Genomic DNA, 22,867 nt, shown 5'->3' on the forward strand with positions numbered 1-22,867 from the left:
TGGAAAAATAATAATAATTTGTACTATAGATGAATTGAGCGACAAGTTACCTTATAGGGGCAGGTGTGATTTAAATTGGTGAAGGGTTTCAGATACTCAAAGGCGATTATCGCAATGATATGGTAGGGTCTACGCAGAAACTTGCACACGCTTATCGTGAAGTCGTAGAGGAATGGACGCCAGCCATTGGCGCGCTTGAAGAAGGCAATTTGCACCTGAAAGGTAAACAGCAGACATTGAGAATTAACCGCAGGTTAAATATTTACAAATGACTTACATTCGCAGAGTTGAACGAGCCAAAGACATCGTAGGTAATATCAATTGTGTTTCGGGTGCGACTCAAAGCCTTAATATCGCACCTGCTGAAGTTGCCCAACTGCTGGTCAAAGCTGCTGCAAGACAGGCTCTTGAATTTGCCTTCCACCTGTTAAGTGTAATTGTGTTCAGCATTTGCTCTCGTTCTAGATTTGCCCGGCACTTACCAAGCCAATTACTATGCTCAGCCACAACAGCCACAGACTGATCAATTTATTCACCTCCATTTCTGTTGCTCTGAAAACTGACTGATCGATTTGTCTTGCATGCAGTTCAATTTAACTAAAATAAATATACATTTACTTTCCATTAAGATTGTTATCTTGTTGTGAATGTTAATTCGAGCGTGGATTTGTTGGATTAGTTAACGGCAAGTTTATAAACCTGCTTAAGCGAGTTTCATAAGGGTATGCTGCTTCTTAAACTAGTCGAATATATTTGTATCTATATATTTCTCGGAGTTATTCTCTAATTAATGTAATAAAGAAATCTTTTCGATCAACTCTTAATGGATAGCTTGCATTTGGTTTAGCTGAGAATTAGTTTCAATTGAAGCTCTTCATGACATCCATCAAATCTCGGGCATACTCTGGCAATAGAGCACATGGATTTAATGGACAAATAGCTTAAATTTAATAATATTTATATAATATATATTTATTAATTAAAATGTGTGTTAAACTCTTGGCAGCTGCAGCAGCAGCACAACATGTCGTATGTGCAATATGTGCGTGTCACATATTTGCGCGTTGGCGTCTCGTGCCTCACACGTGCAGCATTTGATTAAAAATTCCACTGGCCCGATTGGAGGCCAGCTAAGCCAGGTGTGCGACTCCTAACGGGGCACTCAGCACACCTTCCTCCATTAGTTGGCACCACTGTGCATAGCTGTGCAACGTGCCACGTGCACCACATAGCTTTGCATTTGTTTTTATATGATTTTTGTGTTTATTTGGTTTGCTCTTTTTTTTTGTTCTTTTGCATTGTTTTTGTACTTTTGGGATAGGCGCCAGTTCGTTTAGGCGCGCGGCGTGTCCCGTTGCAATGTGGCAGTGCGCAGGTCCTGGTTGGCTAGGTGCTGGTTCCTCTAATGCGGCCGGAACAACCCCTAACTGCTGTCACAGTTATTCTTGTGCAATAGAAATGTTACACTACGTCCGCCTGTGTGTGTGTAGTGGGTGTGTGTATCTGCGTGTGTGTGTGTGTGTGTGTGTGTGTGTGTGTGTGTGTAGGTGCTGTCGACCAACCCACACAGCGGCTGGGCATTAAGACGGAATTAGGCTAATTGTGGCAGGCGGACATAACGTATACGAACCGTTGCACACGCTGGCTGCCTGCCTAATGCCCCGACTTGGGCACCACTGTGCTTGCAGGCAAGCACACACACACACACATACATGCTCACTCACTCACTCACACTCACTCCGTCACGCACACAACTACATTCATCGTATGCGTTGGCCTCTTGCCGCTTCGCTTTCGCGCTGCCTTCTCGCTCGCACGCGCAGCACGCTGCCGCCAGCCAAACCGACGAATCCTAGCTGAATGCACACAGCCAACGCCCGAAGCGGCTTCGTGTCGAGCCGATGTTCATTGCCAAGCCGACGACAGGCAGAGCTCGCCGCTGTCGCGCCTGTTGGCTGCTGTCGCTGTCGCTGCCGCTGCCGCTGCGGCGGCTGCTGCTGCTGGCAGCGCTTCAGTTTGCAGACCTTGGGCAAACGTGTCGGACGTGCTCGTGTCGTGTTCGCAACGCAACGGGATTGTCGCCGTTGTGCGTTACGTTACGTCTTACGTATTTGTGCGTTCACGTCGCATTGCCAGCAATATGCCAATATTTATTATTGTCAATATCAACAGCATCGCCAGCTGCTTGCGTTAACAACCGCTGATCCTGGCTGCAAGCATTCAGGTTTCACGTTTGTTTATGTAATTTGTTTATCTCGTTCCCTCACTCTATCTGTTGGTGTGTGTTTGTGTGTGTGTATTAACTGTTCATTTTAAGCTGTAATTTCCACCTCTCGTATTTATTTAATTACTTACGTTGTTGTGTCAATGTTTCCCACTGTAATTGGTGTTTTCTGCTTATTTAAACCACATTCTCCACATTCTCCAATCTGAATGTAACTAGAAATTGTTAATGTCTTTATGTGTATTATCTTTAGATAAATTATAAATATATATATATATATATATTGGTGTTGTTATCGGTGTTTTTTAACTGTTATTCAATATAGACATTAAGTCCTTTTATGTGTTTTATGTGTCTAAATTTATTTGCTGTTAACTTGGTGTCATTTGCTTCAAAAGTTCATAAATTTAGTCATTTTTTAACTGAATGTTGAGGCAGCAGGGCCCCGAATTTGTGATATATTTTTCCAGTATAAATATTAAAATTAAATGTTTATTGCTATCATAAAAAGTCGAATTTGCAATTTTATGCAGGTTTAATTTAGTTATTAACAATAAGTTAATGATTAAATGTGAAGAGCTTTTAAGATTTGCTACTCGAGAAATTGTTTACTATTCTTCTCTTATTTGAAATTGACTTTAATCAAAATTTCGTAAATCACTGTGATCTAGATATATGAATTATATATACAATGTGACATAGTTATTTGAATTAAAGGTATATGAATTAAAAACTCAATCTAAGTCTGCAAAAAGTTATTTTCAAAATATGGGTTTCCAAAAAAAAAAGGATTTTTGGATTTTAAAAATTATTTTTTACAAAAAAAAAACATGGATATAAAATCGTACAATCTCTAATGACAAATTTTAGTAGTTTTTTTTTTAGAAATTTCATACACAAAAAAATGAAATATGTTAGAATTTAAAAATGTGCGAGAATAGGAATGCAATATGTAAGATTTCTTTATACTTTCCGAACATTTTTTATTTGTAGAAGTTAATATTTACCATACGTGTTTAAGCTTCAAAGTCATCCAACTGCCAAAGCAGAAAAAATAATTATTAGAATCAGAACTGTAAAGTATAAGAAGTTAATCAACTGTGAGATAAAAGTGATGAGAGAAAAAGTGAATATATGAAAATAATTAGAAAGCTTCATTTAAAGCAAAATTAATTCAAAACATTTCAAAATCTGACAGATATTAATCTGGTTTAAGCTGCTGAATGCAATCTTTACCGATTCCAATTTCAATATTAGGCTGTCAAATCTTGAACTAATTGTCAGTCAAATGTAGCAGTAGCTGTCAGCTAACTTTTGAGTTTTACATTGTAAATATCGTGTATATTAATAGTTCCTACAATAATCATAAGCTAGTTGTATATTGCGCTTAATCTCCAGTTACTTTTATCACATGCCAGTTGACAGTTTTACATGAGTGCAAATAATTGTTTTTTTTTTGGAATGAATTTTGTCCAGCACACAACAGAATTATGAATTGAACTTTGGTTCAAGGCCGCAAAAAATATGCCGAGCCTCATGTAAAGCAAATATTTATACGTTTAGATAAGCTCAAAAAACTCCACACAGATTCCCAGAACATAAATTGTGGAAATTATGTGAAGTAAAGCTAAAAGAAAAGAAAAAAAATTATTGTTTTAGCCTAACATGGCAGCAACAGTTGCTGCTGTGCGCCGGAGCAATGCAAAGAAAATTTTGAAATGAAATTTTTTTTTTTTTGACTCGTGTGTCGAGATAAGACGCGGATAAGGACTTATCTCGGTCGCCGTCGAGTGACATTATCAACAACAGAACTAAGCCTAAAATCTACGATGCGACCACAACTCAAATATATTGCTGAGAAAATTTATTTAAATTCGTAATTGTGGCCAAAGATTTGAACTTGTAGGAAATACATGCGAAACGCGCAGATTAGTTAACAAATAGATTGCAACGCACCAAGACGCCATCTAGCGCAGCGCGCAGTGAACTAACAAAAGACAACTTTAACTGAAAAATCTAGTGAACTTTTTAAATAGATATATATATCTGTATATATGGCCGGTTATCGTGCGCTGCCGCTGGCTCCCGTCTCGGCCACAGCGGCTGCTGCGGTGCAGCCGGTCAGCGGCCATCCGGGCCCCACCATGGCGGCCTATGCCGCCCATCACCACCAATCGATGACGGCAATGTCCAATAACGGTATTATCTATCAGTCGGCGGTGCACGCCTCCATACACAGCTTGAATACAGTACAAAGCCAGCATCGCTCATCCACAACGCATCATCATATTCTAGCCACGGCCACGGCGACGGCAACGGCAGCAGCAGCAACAGCAGCAGCAGCAGCGGCAGCAGCAACCGCTGCAGTGGCCGTTGCGCTGCCAACAACACCGACAGCAGCAACAGCAGCAGCAGCAGCAACAGCAGCGACAGCTGCAATGCAGCCGACGGCAGCAGCAGGATATGGTCAGCAGCAACACATGCAGCAGCAACAGCAACAGTTGCAGCTGCAGCCTACACAACAGCAACATCAACAGCATCAACAACAGCAGCAACATCAACAACAACAACAACAACAACACCAGCAGCAGCAACAGCAGCAACAGCTCATGCTGCAGCAGCAACACGCACATCAGCAACAGCAGCAGCAACAGTTGCTGCCGCAGCAGCACGCACATCAGCAACATCTACAACAGCAGCAACAACAGCATTTGGGCATGACGCCCGCGCTGCACCACCACCACCATCATCATCATCACCATCAGCAGCTGTCGCTGCACCAGAACCACCTGTACTTCAATGGCCACCTGGGGGGCCATCATCATCATCATCATCGGCAGCTATTTAGCCACTTGCAGAGCGCACTTTTGCCGCTCAGTGTCAGTAAGTATGCATGTGTGTGTGTGGCGCCGACAATCAATCAACTAATCAAACAATTGGTCAGTCCATCAATCAATCAAGTTTGTACATGCATTTGTTCTAAACGTGTCGCATGTTTGTCTATGTTGTTATAGTCATTTACATGTCAATTTTAAGCTCTGTTTTCTAGCTGTGTTTTTTTTGTTGTTGTTGTTGTGTGTTTTTTAAATCTTTAAGTTTAGACTTGAGTCCTTCTTCTTCTTCTAGTTGTTCGGTCCCCCTTTGTTTATCGCGCTGTTGTTTGCAACTCATTTTCATTTTATAAACATTTCATTAAATTTTATTTCATATCTTCCTGGTGCAATAATTCGCACGCCATTCCACAAAACGCGTGCGGAGCGTCGCGCCAATGTTGCACGGTCGAGCGCTTATTGTTCGCCTTCTTCTTCTTCATGTTGTTGTTGTTGTTCTTGTTGACAAAGGACATGCACTGGTACACATTACACTACACTACACACAGATACACACACACACACACACACTTACGCCCCGGCATATCCTTTAACGAGTGCGAGCCTCAATCTAAACTACAAACAATTGAAAACAAAAGGGACACAAAACCCAAGGCTCAGGTGTTTCTGCTGTGTGTTGGAGTGCGTGTGTGTATGTGTATGTGTGTGTGTGCGTGTGTTGGTGTGTGCGATTTTATGCCTCTAACAATGCAAAATATGCCCAACATTTGATATTTTTTTGCCGTTTCGTCCACATTACGTTCGCCATTTGTTTCGCGTTTTAGCTTAGTTTTTTGCTGTCCCTGCTCCGCAGCCCATTGCCTTGTCTTTTGTGCTGCACATTGAAATATGTCAGCAATTGTGCAACGGTTTTTCTTGCACACACACACTCACACACACACACACACACACATCGCCAGCTCCATTGTCACATTAGATTTTGTTGCCCCCAGCGACAGCTTAACTTTATTATTTTAACTTAACGGCATTTTAAGTGTTTTTTATATGCAACAACAATGGGTATGTCGCTGAGTGTGTGTGTGTGTGTGTGTTGCGAGTTAACATTTCATGCAACGGCAACAACAATAACAACAACAACAACAACAAGAGCCGCAGCCACAGTCCGTAACAAAGTCGTTTTCTCGTTTATGAGCAGCTTCATTATGCGCGTTTTGTAGCATACTTTTCAGCGCCGCACACACATTCGGCTGCGCCCGCTGCTGCACACCCACTCAACTCCGCTTTACCCACACACACATGCCCCTCGACTGCTCGCCGCCCGTCCGCGTCTCACTCAATCGCCGTTTTGTCACTTGGGCACGCTAAAAACTTTGCAACCAAAGTGCGTCAATGAAAAACCAACAAGTGTGCAATGTGTGTGTGTGTGTGTGTGTCTGAGTGTGTGTATGTGTTTGTGTCTAGCTGAGTGTGTGTGTGTGTGTGTGCGTGTTTAGTTGTCTTCGGCTGCCACTGTTGCTGCTTGTTGTGCCAGTCAATTTTATTGTCTTTGGCATGCCATTGTTGTGACCTCGCCTCCTACTCCCGCAAGCCCAGCTCCCTCTCTCTCTCCCTTTCCTTTTTTATCTGCTTCTCTCTCTGTCTAACTGTCTGTCCTCCTATCTTATGCTGGTCAACCTCAACGCTAGGCTCACCAGAGCTATAATACAGTTGATATGCGATGTTTAACTTATAAAGCTTTGCTTTAATTATATTTAAGCGTCTTTATCAGAAGCTGTTTTACAGTGATGCCTTCTTAATTAAAACTGTCAGCAAATGGAATAAATTTTTTTAATAAATCAAGCGCCTAGAGGCAAGTTTCAGGTCAATTAGTAGAAGAAAAATTAATTTAGATAAATACATTTCTATTTCTATTCTCAAGAACCGCATTTGTCTGGTTCATGAAAAGCATTCAGTTTTAGCCTGAAAGGGTTTACTGTACCAAGTATCAACAACTATATCTGTGTAGCTCTATAAAGAGATGCCTAAGATGATTAAGCCATAAAAGTGGCTATAATTACTTTATTTAACAAGTCTCTACCAACTTTTCAGTTGTTCTTAAGGCATTTCTCTTAAAGTTCAAATGCATTCCGCTCACATTTGACATATTTGTACTCAGTACTCGGTACTCAGTACTCGATACTAATGTCCATTTGGGCGCATTTGCTGCTTGCGAACGTTCAAACTGTGACATTTTATAAATGTATAAGCCACAATGTCAGGTGACCAAACTCTAAAAACTCGGCTTCACGAAAAGTGTGAAAAAGTCATAAAAGAAAAAAATCCAAATAAGAAAAAGAAGAGCTGTAGTAGAAAGTCGCAAGTTGACAAAATTTTAATAAGGCACTTTGCTGGCCGCCTTTTGCATGCCAAACAAGGCGGTCGCCAGCTGCCAGCTGCCAGGGGCGGTAAGGGAAGCTAGGGGGGGGGGGGGGGTTGGTTTGACCAACGTGAGCAATAAAAAATTCAAAATGATTCACATACGAAAAGAAGGAAGGATTTGTCAAAGATCACGTACTCAATAAATATTGCCCATGAGCCGCACAGTTGGCTACACTTTTGTATTTGGACTCCTTTCTGTTTCTTTTTTTTATGTCCAACTGCAAGTGTGTGTGTGTGTTTGTGTGTGTGTGTGTGTGCCTTTAATTTCAGGCCAGTTATGGCCTGGTACAGCTGTGGGCGCGGTTGCATTTGATGTGCGCCTATTAATTTCCACTCGGCAATTCAATTAGTTGAGCCATCCCTGAATATGTTTGTCGTCCTATTCGTCCTGGCTGGAGATCCTTGCCGCTGCCATCGCCTGGGTTTACCGTGGCACGTAATATATATGCTCATATTACTAAAAGCTACATAAATCGTGTTGGGGGGCTTTAAGCGACGGCAATTTATAGCCCAAAAGTGTTTTGAAGCAAACTTTTAAAGTTCGCCTTTAAAGCGGGTCCTTTGCCAGGCAGAGCCATGGGCAGGCGGACAGTTGGACAGGCGCCTTGTTGTTTAGCCTGATCGATGGGCGAATGGTGACAAAATGCAAGGCCTAGGCCTGGCATGTTTACAAGCCAAACTACGCTCCGGTTCGGCTCGGCTAGGCTCGGTTCAGCTAGCATATCCTGCGTGCAGGTCCTTGCAATTGCTGCTGCTGCTGCTGCCGAAAAGTCGAAAAGTGTTTGCCAACGCCAAAATTCCAAGCAATTAAATCACTTTGATGCTAATTTGGATTAATATGTTGTTGTCTATGGCAATTTGTTGCCACAGCCAGGCCCGGGCCCGGGTCAGGACCAGGGCCAGGGACAGGGCCAGGATATCTGGGCCTCTAGCCAGGTGTTTCGATTAGCTCGCACGCAAATAGATTTATTGAACAATGCGCTGCTAAACGTTGGTCACATTGCAACTGCCATACACACGTGCACACACACACACACACACACGCACACACATTTTTGTTGCATTGGCAGCCAGAGGCTGTTGGCTGCGTTATTTATTTGGCTTATCGGCCCGATTTTGGCCCTAAAATTGTGCTACATTTGTCGGTTAGGCAAACAATTTTTAGCCACTTCCAATGCCAAGCCCCAAATCCCCTCCTTCCCCTCCCAATTTCAATTGCTGTCCCTGTCTTTATTAGCTTACAACCATATTAATTTTGTTAGATAAATATTAGTTTTAATACCCGCACTTGATGTAACCAAAAGGGTATATTATCTAGGGTTAAATTAATCGAGCTATACCCACATTTTGTGCTATATTTAATGTAGAGAAGTACATATGCGTGTTCAAAAACAGAGTTACTAGAATACATCACAGAGTTTAAGGTGCCTAATAGCTCCCTTGATCGAAATTAATTTGATCTAAGCCGGAAAGCCTTTAAATAAATGAACGCCGAGCGAACTGATGCTTATTTTAAGAGTTTAAAAAGATTTGCTGAAAGGCAACAAATTTTTGGTCCCTTTTATAGCTTCCTTTCGGACAACTTCCCTGATAGAAGGTTGCTGGTTCTAATTGCGATTTTTGTCAAATGCTGTTGACTGTAAAGCTTTTTTTTTTTACTATTCGCATAAAATAAGCTCATAAACTATTAACACAACTTTTAATTGGACATAGCCAAATACGCCTACAGCTAAAACATTTACACTTTCTTAAACCAGCCGCTGGTTCAAACCCACTTACTTGTTTTTCACTAAACTAAAACATAAACGAATCATTTGCAGAGGTCTGCAATTTAAATATCTAGTAATTCATATGGTATAATATTTGATAATCATAATCTATTACCCGGCGTTGTCCAGTTGAAATTAAAAAAGACAAAAAGAAAGATAAAATATCTTCACGGGAACTTGAACCGCACACTTCACGATAATCTGTGCATTACGTACGGGTATTTCACAGTCGATTTGACTTTTGAACTCTTTATACTTATTAGTTTTCGGGCATTTAGATTAATTTGCTTTCGTGCGGCGCAATTTGGGTTTTTATGTATTTTTAATGGAGTAGGCTCCATGTGTTTTTCGCTGCGCTAATTTCATGGCACTTTAAATGTTTAATTTGCAATTTATGTAAAAACCAACACACGTATAAAATGTACATACATATATGTGTGTGTGCCTGCCGGCCAAATACTCGCGTTCGTATTTATGAGTACTTGATAAATACCAGCATTAAAATAAATTACAGCTTTCGCTGCTAAACCACCGAAAAAAAGAAGAAGAGCAAAGAAGCAGCATGTGAATAAACTATGAAAAAAATATTTATTTTAAATAAACACAGAGGCTACCGCTGGCAACCGCAGGTCACACAAAGGTGCCCGAAAAAATGTATATATGGGAAACAAATATGTGAACAACAGAAAAAATGCCATGTTTGTAGTATGTGGCGTCAAGGGGGGAGGAGAGACGCCTCTGAAATTCAACGACTGCATATTAATATAATTTGCAGGCCGCACACAAACACACGCACACACACACACACACACATATGAGCCCGGCTCCAACTGACCGTAGCCAGAGGAAAAGAAGCCCAAACCCAAAACCCAAACACATACGTACACTGACAAGACGGACTGTAAGACAGTTAAGCCAAAAGTTTGCAAAGTGCATTACAATTTTAATGTGGCATATGCCAAGGGTTTTCGGCGGAGATGAATTTTTATTTGTACTCATTCTGCGCAAGAGGGTATATTAGGCTAACGTGCGAAGGAATAACTATTCGAGTTAATTTACATATATATCTGATAAGTGTGGAGTAGAGCAGTTCTCGTATAGATGATAAGCTTAGTTGTTGTTGGCGACGGGGCTAAGCAGTTACAAATTCAGACGGGCTTGAGCCAGCGCTTTTTAAAAAGTTGGTTCAATAGCTTACAACTAAATGCTAAAACAACATATATTACTAAGTATTTGCTTGACGAGCTCTAACCATAGATGCGTTTGAGCCAGCGCTTTTTAAAAAGTTGCTTCAATTACTTACAGCTAAATGCTAAACCCACAGCTATTAGTGAGTATTTGCTTGACGAGCATTATTGCGCCCCGAGCCATAGATGGGTTGGAGCCAGCGCCTTTTAAAAAGTTGGTTCAATAGCTTACAGCCAACTCCTAAATGAAGAGTTATTACGGAGTATTTACTAGACGAGCACTCTTTTGTTTTATCTACAGAATTTACTTAACTTTATTTTTTTGGTTTCTTTCATATGAAAATCATTTAGAAAATGTGAAATTTTTGCACTGATTTACAACGTAAAAGAACGTCAAAGGAAAAGCGAAAAACAAATGAAATGCGCACGTAATTGCATTGGGCCACGTCGACGAGAACGAACGAGACAGAAGCAGACGAAGACGGAGACTTTTGGCCTAGGTTAGGGTATAAACGTGTGCATTTTGGAGCTTCAGCTGGAGCCAGGGATGGGAATGGAGATAGGGCTGGATTTGGGTTTGGGGCTGTGTCTTGGCCGCGTTGACAATGCTGCTGCTTCCTTTACTTCGGCGCCTGCCCCTGTCTCTGCCTGCTGCTGTTAGTCCTCATAAATGTGAATAATTTATTGCATTTGAGCAGCTTTTGTTTCGGTGGGGTATACCCCTCTTTTTACCTTGGGCTTGGTTAGAAATTCATTAATAGCACTTTTATGACTTTTCGAGACGTAGACGGAACTGAGTTTCTGCCTTTCGGTTTTGTTGCATTTTTATGTTAATCGTCGCCAGTTGTTTGGGCGCTGCCCTTTGGTGTGACTTGTGGCCTGTGCCCTGCTTCTAATCCCCCCAATTCCGCCGCCCTTTACTCCTTGCCCCCTTCTGACCCGGTGCGCTGTACAATAATTTTTGAAAAAATTGCATAGCCTTTGCTGTTATTACTAATTATTGTTTCGCTTAGTTGCCTGACACGCTTATTTGTTGTTATGTGTCTTTTAATTGCTGTTTCTGTTGCTGCCACAATAAAATATGCAACATTTTGCTGCCACTGAGAAATGGCTGCTTGCAATGCAATCAACAACAACAATTTACAGTTACAACTTTAGCCTTTGCCTCCGCTTTTGGCCAAAAACTAGCGACTGACATGGACGCTACATGATTTTTATCAGCCGCAACGCGGCGTCTCTTTACGAGTGTGTGTGTGTGTGTGTGTGTGTGTGTGTGTGTTGTGTGTGTGTGCATAATATAAATCATGTCTCGCACATCTGTCATAAGTAGTTGTTGTAAATTTATAGAGAAGTTTACTTTGTGCTAAGAGATAAACTAAAATGCGATGCGTGTCTTTTAAGTGCTGCGAACTTCCTTTGTGGGGAGTATGCGATGCTCCATATACCCCTTAAAAATAAGAATACTTTAAATGTAAATCAGAGTCTGAAATATTGTTCTTGCTTGTTCTGAGTACAGTTCTAGTCGATGTCTCTTTTAAAAAGCACTTCAGATATTTTGCAACCTTTTATCGAAAAGAATATCTTTATATCTAATTAAAAGAATATTTTTACATCTGATTGATTAACACATAAATAAGTGTCATGCGTCTATCTCTATGGTAGACATATCAGGCAGGACCCGTCCTTTAAGGAGTCTACTAGAAATACTCGATCTGGTATAGTATATGTAGTACATCTAGTATACCTGGCATATCTAGTTTATCCAGCATATCTAGCATATCTACTTTATCTAGTATATCCAGTATAGTTTATATATATACATATTACTGGTATATACACGAGACATGAGCAGGTATCTTCCAGTCACTCAGGCAATTGGACTTTCAAATTTAAAAAGTACTTTTACCCTAATGATAACAGCGCACAATTAAGATTATCTCAGCAGACATGCCGAAAATAAACCCACAGCAGTTAATATACTCTTCTGTTTAGTTACTCTTCTGTTTATATACTACTGTAAGTTCCCGAGAATTGTTTTATGTATGCAACTATTGCTCATCTTTTGGACAATGTTATTGTACAAAATCCCCCATATGATGGTCTCATTTATTATCTGGCCTAAAGTTACTTTCCAACGATGACGTCTGTTGCCTTATCATTGGACTGTTCGTATTTATTGGAGCTGGGTGCGCGACGTCATGCATTATTATCTATTATTATACTTAAAATCGAGCAAATGTTGCTTTGTAAACTGTTATTTGTGGATTCAGTTGGAAGCATGTGGCCAAGACGTCATCAAGTGAACGGCTTCCAGTCGCGAAATGGTGCGTGTTCAGATTGTTTTCGTTTTACATATATATATATATAAATATAAATATACAGTATGTCAATAAAGTGTTTTTACTAACAAAAAAAAACTAATTTTTTGGGTTTAGTTGAAAATAAATGTACCTAAAAGTGAGAATTTTTTTTCAATTATAATTTATTTCGATTCTATATTTCTCCTAGAACTTAATGGCAAAAAGAATTGTTAAATAACATTACCCAAACATTTTATAAAATTAAAAAACTAAAAACATTCACATTTTATGCTGTCAATAAAGTGTTTTTACAGCTACGGTAAATTGTTTTGCCGTTCTCTTTTGGGTGATCCCGTTAGATTTGGGCCCATGCGTTTTGGCTTCTCTTGTGTCTTCGACTTTTCTTGTCATTTTCTATTGCAATTTATAACGTTTTGCTTTAATTTTATGAAAAATAAAATGCCAGGAAAAAGAACAACTTTTGAAGTCGCTCAGCTGGTGTATTATAACCATCAGATGGGACGTCAAGTCTCGGAACTGGCTGATATGTTTAATTTATCAAAAGCAACGATATACAACATATTAAACAGAGCCAATAAGGAAGATAGGCTAGAGGCAAAGCCAGTATGTGGTCGACCCTGCAAAATTTCTGACAGAGATAAGCGAAAAATTCTGAGAAAAATTGAGAAAAATCCACAAATTTCGCTTAGGGATATTGCTCAGGAGTTCAAGGAAGAAAGTGGTGTTGATGTGTTACATGAAACTGTCCGAAAATTACTGAATTCCAATGACTACACATCACGAGTTGCCAGGAAAAAACCTCTACTATCGGCGGCGAATATTTTGAAGCGGCTATCGTTCGCTCAAGTCCATGTAAATAGTTCGAACGATTTTTGGAGTAACGTCATATTCTGTGACGAAAGCAAGATGATGCTATTCTACAACGATGGGCCATCCAGAGTCTGGAGAAAGCCACTAACAGCGTTGGAAAACCGCAATATTATTCCAACCGTTAAATTCGGAAAACTATCAGTGATGGTGTGGGGGTGTATTTCGAGCAAGGGTGTAGGAGATTTGACCTTCATTGAGAATACCATGGATGCTAGACAATATCTGAGCATTTTACAGACACATCTCGTCAGTAGTGCACAGAAATTTGGATTCTATGAGGACAATAAGCCAATTTTTAAATTTTACCAGGACAATGACCCGAAGCATAAAGCTCATATGGTAAGAGTTTGGCTGTTGTACAACTGTGGAAAGGTGTTAGACACTCCACCACAAAGTCCAGATATGAATCCAATAGAAAATGTGTGGTCATATTTGAAAAAAAAAGTCGCAAAGCGGAGTCCAAAATCAAAAACTGATTTAAAAGCTGCTGTACTGGAAGAATGGCAGAAGATTCCAGAAACATACATACAAAACCTTATTGTTTCAATGAAACGGCGATTGCAGGCTGTATGTGACGCTAATGGCAGCCACACAAAGTATTAAAAAAAAATATTCCTGTTTTTTTAACATTGTTATTTAGTAATAAAGTTTCGTGTAAAAACACTTTATTGACAGCATAAAATTTGAATGTTTTTAGTTTTTTAATTTTATAAAATGTTTGGGTAATGTTATTTAACAATTCTTTTTGCCATTAAGTTCTAGGAAAAATATAGAATCGAAATAAATTAGAATTGAAAAAAAATTCTCACTTTTAGGTACATTTATTTTCAACTAAACCCAAAAAATTAGTTTTTTTTTGTTAGTAAAAACACTTTATTGACATACTGTATATATATTATTTACCTCTGATTCGTGAGTTTGTTTAAGATAAGGGTAAAGGAATTTTAACAACTGCAGTTGATTTTTAAGTTTGGCGGCGAGAAGCCCTCGTGTCACATGCACAAAGCCTTTCGGTTTTTGGCTTTATTTGCAGACAATTTCTGGCTTTTAATGGCTTTTAATTGTGCAAGTGCGCGCGTGCTCTGTGACAGGGCCTAAACAAAAGTAATTTCACACTCGCTGAGTTTTGGGCGAAGTGCAAACAATTTTTCTTTGCCCAACTAAAGCCCTGACCTCCCCACACACACAGCGAGGACAGTTTTTTTTTTTTATATTTATTTTATTTGTATTTTTTTTTTTTTTCGTTTCTTTTTGTGAAAGCAAGCTCCTGTCAGATATTTATTAGCCACAATTTGGCAGCCACAAATTGGCAGCTCAACCTGAGTTGCGCGTAACGCGAAATCGTAAAACGAAAATTTATTATTTATGTCAACTCTTTTGTGCTATTTGCGCTGCCAATGCCGGCCTCCCAGCCACCCTCCGTGCCGTCCACCTGGGGGCAGGTGAGAGGTGCTGCCAACTCGCCAAATTATGCGAGTCTTGTCGAAATATTTTCTACTTGCTTTTTTTTTTGCTGGACAAAGCGCATTTGTCACAATTAAGCGAAAGGGCTTGCAAATTATGAGAACTGCGCGTAAAATAATAAAATATCCTTTGCCCTGGCAGAGGGGGGGGGGGGGGGGAGGGGGTGGCAGGACTAGCAGGACGAGCCGTGAGTCCTTGCACGTTGACGTCGACGTCGACATGGCGCGCCTGGGACCTACCTCATGGCACCTGAGCTGAAATCAACTCGATGGCGCTCTGGATTTTGCTCGCATTTTTTTTTGTGATTTTTTTTTTTTTTTTGGCATCTGTGCCAGTGCCACGCCCCAGACCAGGAGTGCGCCCCCGGGGCAGTCTATTATATGGGAGGCTGTCGCGTTTGCCCGTCAGTTTTTGAGCGTCTGCCATGAAATATGCAAAGCGCAGTTAAAAACTTTTTATTTGTATTAATCAAACAGAGTTTTTCTCTTCGGCTCAGTTCTCGTCGTTGTTGCTTTTGACATTTTGGCCACAACAATGGCAGCGACTGCATAATAAAATATACACCCGTTTGTTTCGACATATATATACACACACACATACATATATATCTATATATATATATATATATATATATATTAAAAAAATTTTCGCCTGATTGTTTGGTGATCAAGGCACAGCCCAAACCGCAAGAGCTACGAAGGTAAAATCTTTCTCTGAAATCAGAAGCGAGCATTGAGGCGGGGTTTTGAAAGGATCAAACTTAAAGTGGGGACAAGCTGCGCTCAAGTTTTGTGTGGAACTCCAAAAACAAGGCACTCATATAGGAGAGGTTGCCAGTTCAATCGAGAGGTCGCCGGTTTAAAGTTAGCAGTAATTTCAAAAATTATATTATTTATTTACATTCTAATTAATTCCCATAGTTATGCCTAGCAAACGTCTGAGAGTCGACTTACGAGCGAGATGTCACAGCTTCAAACTCAGCCGTAGTTTTCAATAATAATAATTAATTAATTTTACCAAAAGCTAAGCAACAAGTCAGGTAGTACTATGCAAACGTCGGAGCGTCGGACTCATAAGTGAAAGGTCGTCGGCTCAAACTTTGCGCTAATTACGAACTTTTGTATTTGTTGCTTTAACTTACAATACAAAGTGGCAAAATACGAGCAAGCTTTATATATGATTGAATTTGGACAGTTCTTGCCCGGGCATGGCCGGGTAATTTCTTCTAATATATGCATACCTCTTATTCTACGACAATTATAGCTTTGGGGCATTTTAAAGCCAAGGTAACTTTCACATGACAAATTAGTTGAGCAATAAAACTTGAGTGTGCTATCAAAACTTAAAATATTGCCATCAGTTACAAACTGAATGCCAATTGGTGTGTGTGTGTGTGTTTGAGTGTGTGTAAGCGTGTGTGTGTATGTGTGTTGCCTTTGTGTGGCTGCTGCCAACGTGCGGCATATAAAAAGGCCATAAACAACGCGAACGACAACAACTTGGAACTACGTCTAGGACGACTACATTGACAACACATTTGCCAGGGGGGGGGAGATGGGGGCTGAACGACATCATCATGAGGCGGAGCCAGAGGCAGACGCAGGCCCCACGCACTGTCCCTGTTACCCTCCAGCCCCTTCCATTTGATCCCGCCCCATTCTGTGCCATTTGCAATTTGGCAACACTTTTCGCTTGCGCGGCTTTGGGCAAACGTTGAGCACTTTATATAAATTCTACGATACTTTTCTTTCCTTTTTTATGACCCTTGAGAGTGCATTCTATACGTAACAAATTTATATGTATACACATATATCTATATATATATATATACATATATATATATATATATATATCGGCTTTTGATATATTCGTTTAGTTCTTCGAGTGCGCGACGCTTTATTACACATTTTTGCTAAATTACAGTTTGGTCGCTAGTTTATTGCGAATAGCCCATTTGTAAGAGCACAACAAAAGCTGTTGTTGATGTTATTGATATACCCTGTATGTGTGCATACAGAAGGGGTAGACTCAGCTGCGGAAGAAGGGAGAGGAGAGCTGGCACGGTGAAGTTCGATTCAGGCCAGGTTAATAATGTTCGTTGCCATGAAAGTGTTAAAAGGTGCCAGACTATGACCACAGAGAGCATTTCATGTTTACAGGGTATCTGTTAGTTGGGCAGCCGCAACTTCAAGCCTATTGACTTGTTATTATTACAGTTGCGTGGCATTTTAATAAGCCAAAAGCAGCAAGTGGAGGCAAAGTTCGATTCGGTTTTGTCGTTCAAGTTGCAAGCGTCATTAAGTACGCGTAATTATTCAATGACTGGCAAAGTTTAGAGCAGAGAAAGGGGGCGATGGGGAGGTGAGGCGGGGCTTGGCGACACGCATTTGGTCAGAAATGCATTTTTCGGTGCGAAAGCAGCAGCAGCAGCAGCAGCAGCAGAAGAAGACATATGCCAAAAGTTGTTCTTGTGATAAATGATTGCGAAGAGTTCTGCTCGTCCTCGTCCTCGTCCTCGTCCCCGTTCCCGTTCTTGCCCTGGTCTGCGTCTCGTCCAAGTCGTGAAACGTTATTAAGTTGACATTTAAATTCTATAAATCATCCCGATTTACATTTTTGTCGCATTTAGCCGCACCTGTTGGCCAGAGTTCGGCGGGGGGCGCGGGTTGTTTCTGATTTTTAGAGATATATATTTTTTTTAACAATTTACATTATGCAACAGGATTGTGAACTGTGCACAATTCGTTCGTACTTACACTTTCATTGCATTTGCTACGTTTTTTACTGATTCGCATTCGTTCGTTTTTCCAGATGGCGAACCTATCAAACTGCCCGACAATTTGGAGAGCCTGCCAAGAGCCGACAGTTTCCCATCGCAGCGACATCGTTGGAATACAAATGAGGTCAGTTTAACATACACACAAATCTATTTATAGCTAGATATACCTATACGTATATAAGATATGGCCATATAGTGCTTTGTTTGTGTCTCGATTTGCATTTGATTGCACATAAAAATGTCGAAACTGAAAGCTAGAAAAAAAGGGGGCTCAAAGCTTAGCGACAGCGTTTGATTTCCGAAAAGGGGGCGCACTTGACAGGCGGATGAGCCTGCCAGTCCACCGGCCAGGATACTTTGACAGCGCCCAAGGACTCGCTTCCTACAGTACTCTTCTTCTCTTTTTTTTTCATGTATTAATAAGACGCCGACTTTGGACAGCTGCCTCGTTTATTAGGAATGGTCGCGACTTGGCGACTTCTTCTTTTTTTATGCGACACAAAACTATAATACAAATACAAATTGTTGTTGTGCTCACAGGACGCGCAGGACTCGCGGCGAGTTTAAAGCACATGCTGGCCGGCGCACGTAAGCGCCAAAGTTCGGCTTTGTGTTTACAATAAAACTTTTGCGCTTAAAAAACCAGAGGACTGTTTTACTTGTGAATTAAACGCAACCGCAAATATTCATTTGGACAGTTGTAAAGTTTTTGCAACAGCCGCCGTGTGGCAGTAGAAGGGGGGACGTGGGTCTGGGCAGAGGTAGGGGCTCGCATTCAGTAAGCGACATTTTACACACTCGCGCGACAAGCTGACTAAATTAAAAAGCAGCCAAAACAACGGGCCGTAAATTGAACAAAAGGATAAACGTTCGCTTTAATGCACTAACAAAACAAGAATTGAGAACAAATAGACTTAAGCAGAGATGCGAGATAGCGATTTATATGTATTTCACCTGTAAGCGAGGAAAATTGGTGGAAGAGAGCTTAAACTAATCCGCTTGGTTTCAAATTCATTTTCAAAGCACTTTAAAAAAATTCATTTGTTCGTGTTTCACACTTTTTGGTAAATCCACAACCACCCGTGGAATCTGGATGGGTGAAAGGTATTTGAGGCAATAGGTTTGGCCCAATTAAGGCTGGAAAATACTCTTTAATCTCATGTATTTGAACGTCAAATGGAAGCTAGATTGAAAGTATGTCTGAATCTGTACGATTTATGGATAGTTAACATTTTTCCAGGGTATTTAAGTGCCATATCTCCATCTCTCATTAAAAAGTACTCGCAGGCACATTTTATCTGCTCGAGCATAATCAGAGTATAAAGCAGCCCGTGCCACAGTTTATTAATATAAAGTTTCGCAAGTAGAACGAGTGAGGGGTACGGGCAGGGGGAGGGGCTACGGTCAATGGCTGCCGCACTCATGGCAACCCTCTTCCAACCTCTCCTCCCCCTCCCAACGTACTGCATCAGCATGCAAAAATTACAAAATGTAACCGTGTACAGGGCATAAATAAAATTACGCACGCTTATTTTAGTCTGCTTACAGGACGACAGTTGCACGGGGCGGGCTGAAGTGTGAGTGTGTGGGGGGGAGGGGGTGTGGCCAGGGTCAGCTGTGGGTCTGACCGTTAAATGGCCGCTTGGCTTTTTGGCTTTTTAACCACACAGTTTTAATTTGGCCGAGACTGGGCCTTCCCAAAAAAATAAGCAGGGGCATAAAGCAGCTGGCGAAAATAATACAAGCAGCAAGTCGTCCTGGCCATACAGTATGCCGTCCCCTCTCCTACTCTCCAGCCCCCGCAGTGTGGTTAAAAACGTTGCAGCTTAAAAATCAAAAAACTTAAATTGATAATGAGACACAGCCATTGCTTTCGCTTCGGCCAATAAGAAGCTGTAAACAGCGTGTTTTTGTTGTATGTCGCAGTCTAATTGTTTCGTGTGTGTGTGTTGCAAGTGCCGCACGCATAACTCAAAAGTGGGTGGGCGTGGCCATGAAGGGGAGGTTGTGTTGTGTGTTTCGTAGCAAATGCGCTGAGGTGCGCATAAATTTTTAATGTGCCATTCGCGCAGCTACTCGAACTACGTATGTGCCTAGAATTCATCATAAAACAGCGGAGGAAAAGAGCAAAAGAGTTGAATGTGGCAAACGGCAAGCGGCCAGAGACCAGCTTGGGGCATGCATAAATAAGCAAAACCAAAGGCAAAGCCAAGCCAAGCCAATGCCAACCAAAGTCAAAGGCAATTTGGGCCAAAATGCAAACGTTTGCCACTTGACAAACACGCGCCTGTGATTTCCAGCTCCTCACAACCAGCAGCTCCCAATTCTAGAGGTCTACACTGGGAGAAAAAATGTCGTGCTTCAATGTGCGTAAATAAAGAAAGCTGCTGCTAAATTTTAAAAACAAGCAAACAAATATTTAAATAAGATCGGGAATGTGCTCAGGGTTATATGAAATAAGGTGCTCAGCCTAAGGACTTCAGTCCTTGGAGAACTCTCAAAGTTCTTGATGTATCTTTTTTTCGCGCAGTGTAGCTGCTGCTTCTGTGTGTGCATACAATTTTTATGACACTCGCAAATGCTGCGATTTCTGACATATGAAATTGTTGCTGCACATCGTCAATGAGGACTATGAGGACTATGAGGACTATGAGGACGATGAGGACCATGAGGACTACAAGGACTGCGGACTGTGGACGTCGCCAGCTGTGCGCGCGCGAGCTGCTTTGCCAGTTGTTGACGGCACAGATGAATGGTTCTTGGGTTTTTGAATGAGAATGAATGTGAGTGCTCGTTGAGTGCGTGTGAGTGTATTTGTGTGGCCACTTTATATTATTCATGCAACGTCAAGGCTGGCAAAACAAATTGATAACTTTATCGGCAAAACATGCTATGAAATGCCAAATGGGCAATCCAGCAGAGTTGCCACCGTGCTGCCAACAACCCTCCGATTCAGCTGTCTTTCTTTTCTATGCATGTGTGTGTGTGTTTGTGTGTGATTTGCATTTGAATGTTTTACTGTACCCACAGCAGCATCGCACGCTTGCTTCCTCACGCTCTTTCTCCCCATCTCTTCTTTCTTATTCATAGTTCATAGATCTTGCCCTCTATCTTTCTCTCACTCACTTTCCACTCATATTCCACCGACAGCTTATCAAGTGCACGCATTTCAAGTATGCACACACACTCGCACACTCACACTCATTCTCCCCCTTGGCGACCAGGTGTCAACCGGCGACACCTGTAAATTGTGGTCACACTTTGGGGCATCCTGCTTCCTGCCGTCGCTGTTGCTGCTGCTGCGGTCAAATGAAATTTCTAAAATGTTTTCCTTTGTTTTATGCGCAGCAAAAAAAAAGAAAAAACAACAACAAAAGCAACACAAACTTTTGCCGGACCCCGTGCAGGAAATGCCGCGAGTGCCTTGGCCAGCAAAATTTTCCAGCAACTCGGAAATTGTTAGCACGTTCACTTAACTTGGTTAACATTCATTTGCCCAGCAGTTGTTGTTGTTGTGCTTTAAAATTGGTAAACACACGTGACTTGCTGATTAGGCGAACTGAAGGACGCTCACAGATTAAACAGTTAAGAAGAAGATAAATAATTGTGCTTATAGCATGCCGAAGCTTGAATACTCTACCAGCTCATCTATTAGAAAATAAACAGTTGTTGTTTTCAATATTAAACGGGCGCGAAAGGGTTTCCAAATAATTGATTAGAGGTTCAACATTATATTCGAATATAATTTTTTCGGTATTCGAACCGGCGACCTTTCCACATGTTAGTTCTGCCTCACTAATTGTGAGCATATTTCTAATCGTACTTAGCCACATCTATTTAATTGTTTGTTAACAAATATTTGGTCTTTTTTCTTCTAACATTCTTTCAGGAAATCGCAGCGATTCTTATCAGCTTTGATAAGCATAGCGAATGGCAATCAAAAGAAGTCAAAACAAGGTGAGTCACTTGCACTGTCTGGGCCAGCACATTGTGGCCCACATTTACATAGAACGTAATAAACACAAATCTTCCACGACCCACGCCCACTCTCCCCACTCACTCTTCCCCCCAACCTCTCCCTCTACCAATTCTGATTCAACCGCAGACCGAAGAGCGGCTCCCTGCTGCTCTACTCGCGCAAGAAGGTGCGCTACAGACGCGACGGCTACTGCTGGAAGAAGCGCAAGGATGGCAAAACGACCCGCGAGGATCACATGAAACTTAAAGTACAAGGCACTGAGGTGAGCTTGAAAACGTGAAATGATAATATTGTGGAGGAATTTTAAGCAAGAAGCTATAACATAAATAAGGAACTTAATTAGAAATCAAATCATGATCAAAAAGGTATTCCGTATAGAAATCGATGAAAAATTAAAGAAGAGAGGTAAAAGATTAATCTTCTTATCAGATATTTCGGATATGCTTCGATTAAGTTAAGTTAGTTTCAAGTCTAGTGGAATAAGTTGAAGGATATCGATGGAAGTATTTCTAAACGAGGTGAAACCATAAGCAAAAAGTTATTCCTCAAATTATGTTACTTAAAAATCTAAAAGATTCCGATGAGAAACCACCATAAGCAAAAGGTTACACATCATAAGGCTTAGCTAGTTTGAGGTCTAGTTGAATTCCTTTGCGGATTTCGATGAGAGTTTCTCAAAGTTGAAATTTGTTGAAATTTTCGTTGACGCCCGCTGGGCAATTAGTCAATTAGGCGGCGCTTACAACTAGCTTGCTTGTTGTCCAGCAGGCGGCTAATTTAAGAGGCCAGTGGAAAACAGAAGATAAAAACAAATACACGGAAGTCAAAGCTTAACTTTAACTGCATTTTGTTGGGGGTTGCTAAGAACACCGTTTTTTTTCTCTTGTCTTTTGCATTGTGAGTTATGATTTTCCGCCGGAAATACGTTTCCTTTTTTTTTCTTATTTTTCTTCTTCTGTTGCTGTTTCTTGTGTACTGGGCGTTTGTTTGTGTGCTAATGAAATAAGCTTTGCCTAGGGTTAAGC

General features: G+C 41.0%; 2 protein-coding genes across 18 annotated transcripts in view; one reads left to right on the forward strand and one right to left on the reverse strand.

Annotated features, from left to right (window-relative positions):
* Camta (Calmodulin-binding transcription activator) overlaps positions 1-22,867 on the forward strand; it is a 51,726-nt gene that overhangs the window by 19,521 nt on the left and 9,338 nt on the right. For 5 of the 7 annotated variants that reach the window (XM_032435827.2, XM_015168422.3, XM_032435824.2 and 2 more), the window contains exons 4-6: positions 17,896-17,987; positions 21,753-21,820; positions 21,969-22,104. In XM_032435827.2, coding sequence (XP_032291718.1) covers positions 17,896-17,987; positions 21,753-21,820; positions 21,969-22,104 — 296 coding nt within the window. Of the gene's footprint in view, positions 1-4,263; positions 5,108-17,895; positions 17,988-21,752; positions 21,821-21,968; positions 22,105-22,867 lie in introns of those variants that run through there. The other 2 variants (XM_032435826.2, XM_032435828.2) reach the window with 1 other exon arrangement.
* The window catches only part of LOC6636503 (uncharacterized), a 115,942-nt gene that overhangs the window by 2,620 nt on the left and 90,455 nt on the right, over positions 1-22,867 (reverse strand). For 4 of the 11 annotated variants that reach the window (XM_070209965.1, XM_070209960.1, XM_070209964.1 and 1 more), the window contains exons 4-8: positions 3,232-3,261; positions 2,356-2,439; positions 483-597; positions 278-424; positions 51-215 (exon numbers count right to left, since the gene is read on the reverse strand). In XM_070209965.1, coding sequence (XP_070066066.1) covers positions 51-215; positions 278-424; positions 483-542 — 372 coding nt within the window. In that variant the 5' untranslated portion in view covers positions 543-597; positions 2,356-2,439; positions 3,232-3,261. Of the gene's footprint in view, positions 1-50; positions 216-277; positions 425-482; positions 617-2,355; positions 2,453-3,231; positions 3,298-22,867 lie in introns of those variants that run through there. The other 7 variants (XM_070209967.1, XM_032435842.2, XM_070209961.1 and 4 more) reach the window with 6 other exon arrangements.

Source organism: Drosophila virilis, chromosome 5 (genome assembly GCF_030788295.1).
Source record: "Drosophila virilis strain 15010-1051.87 chromosome 5, Dvir_AGI_RSII-ME, whole genome shotgun sequence".
Lineage (NCBI taxonomy): Eukaryota > Metazoa > Arthropoda > Insecta > Diptera > Drosophilidae > Drosophila > Drosophila virilis.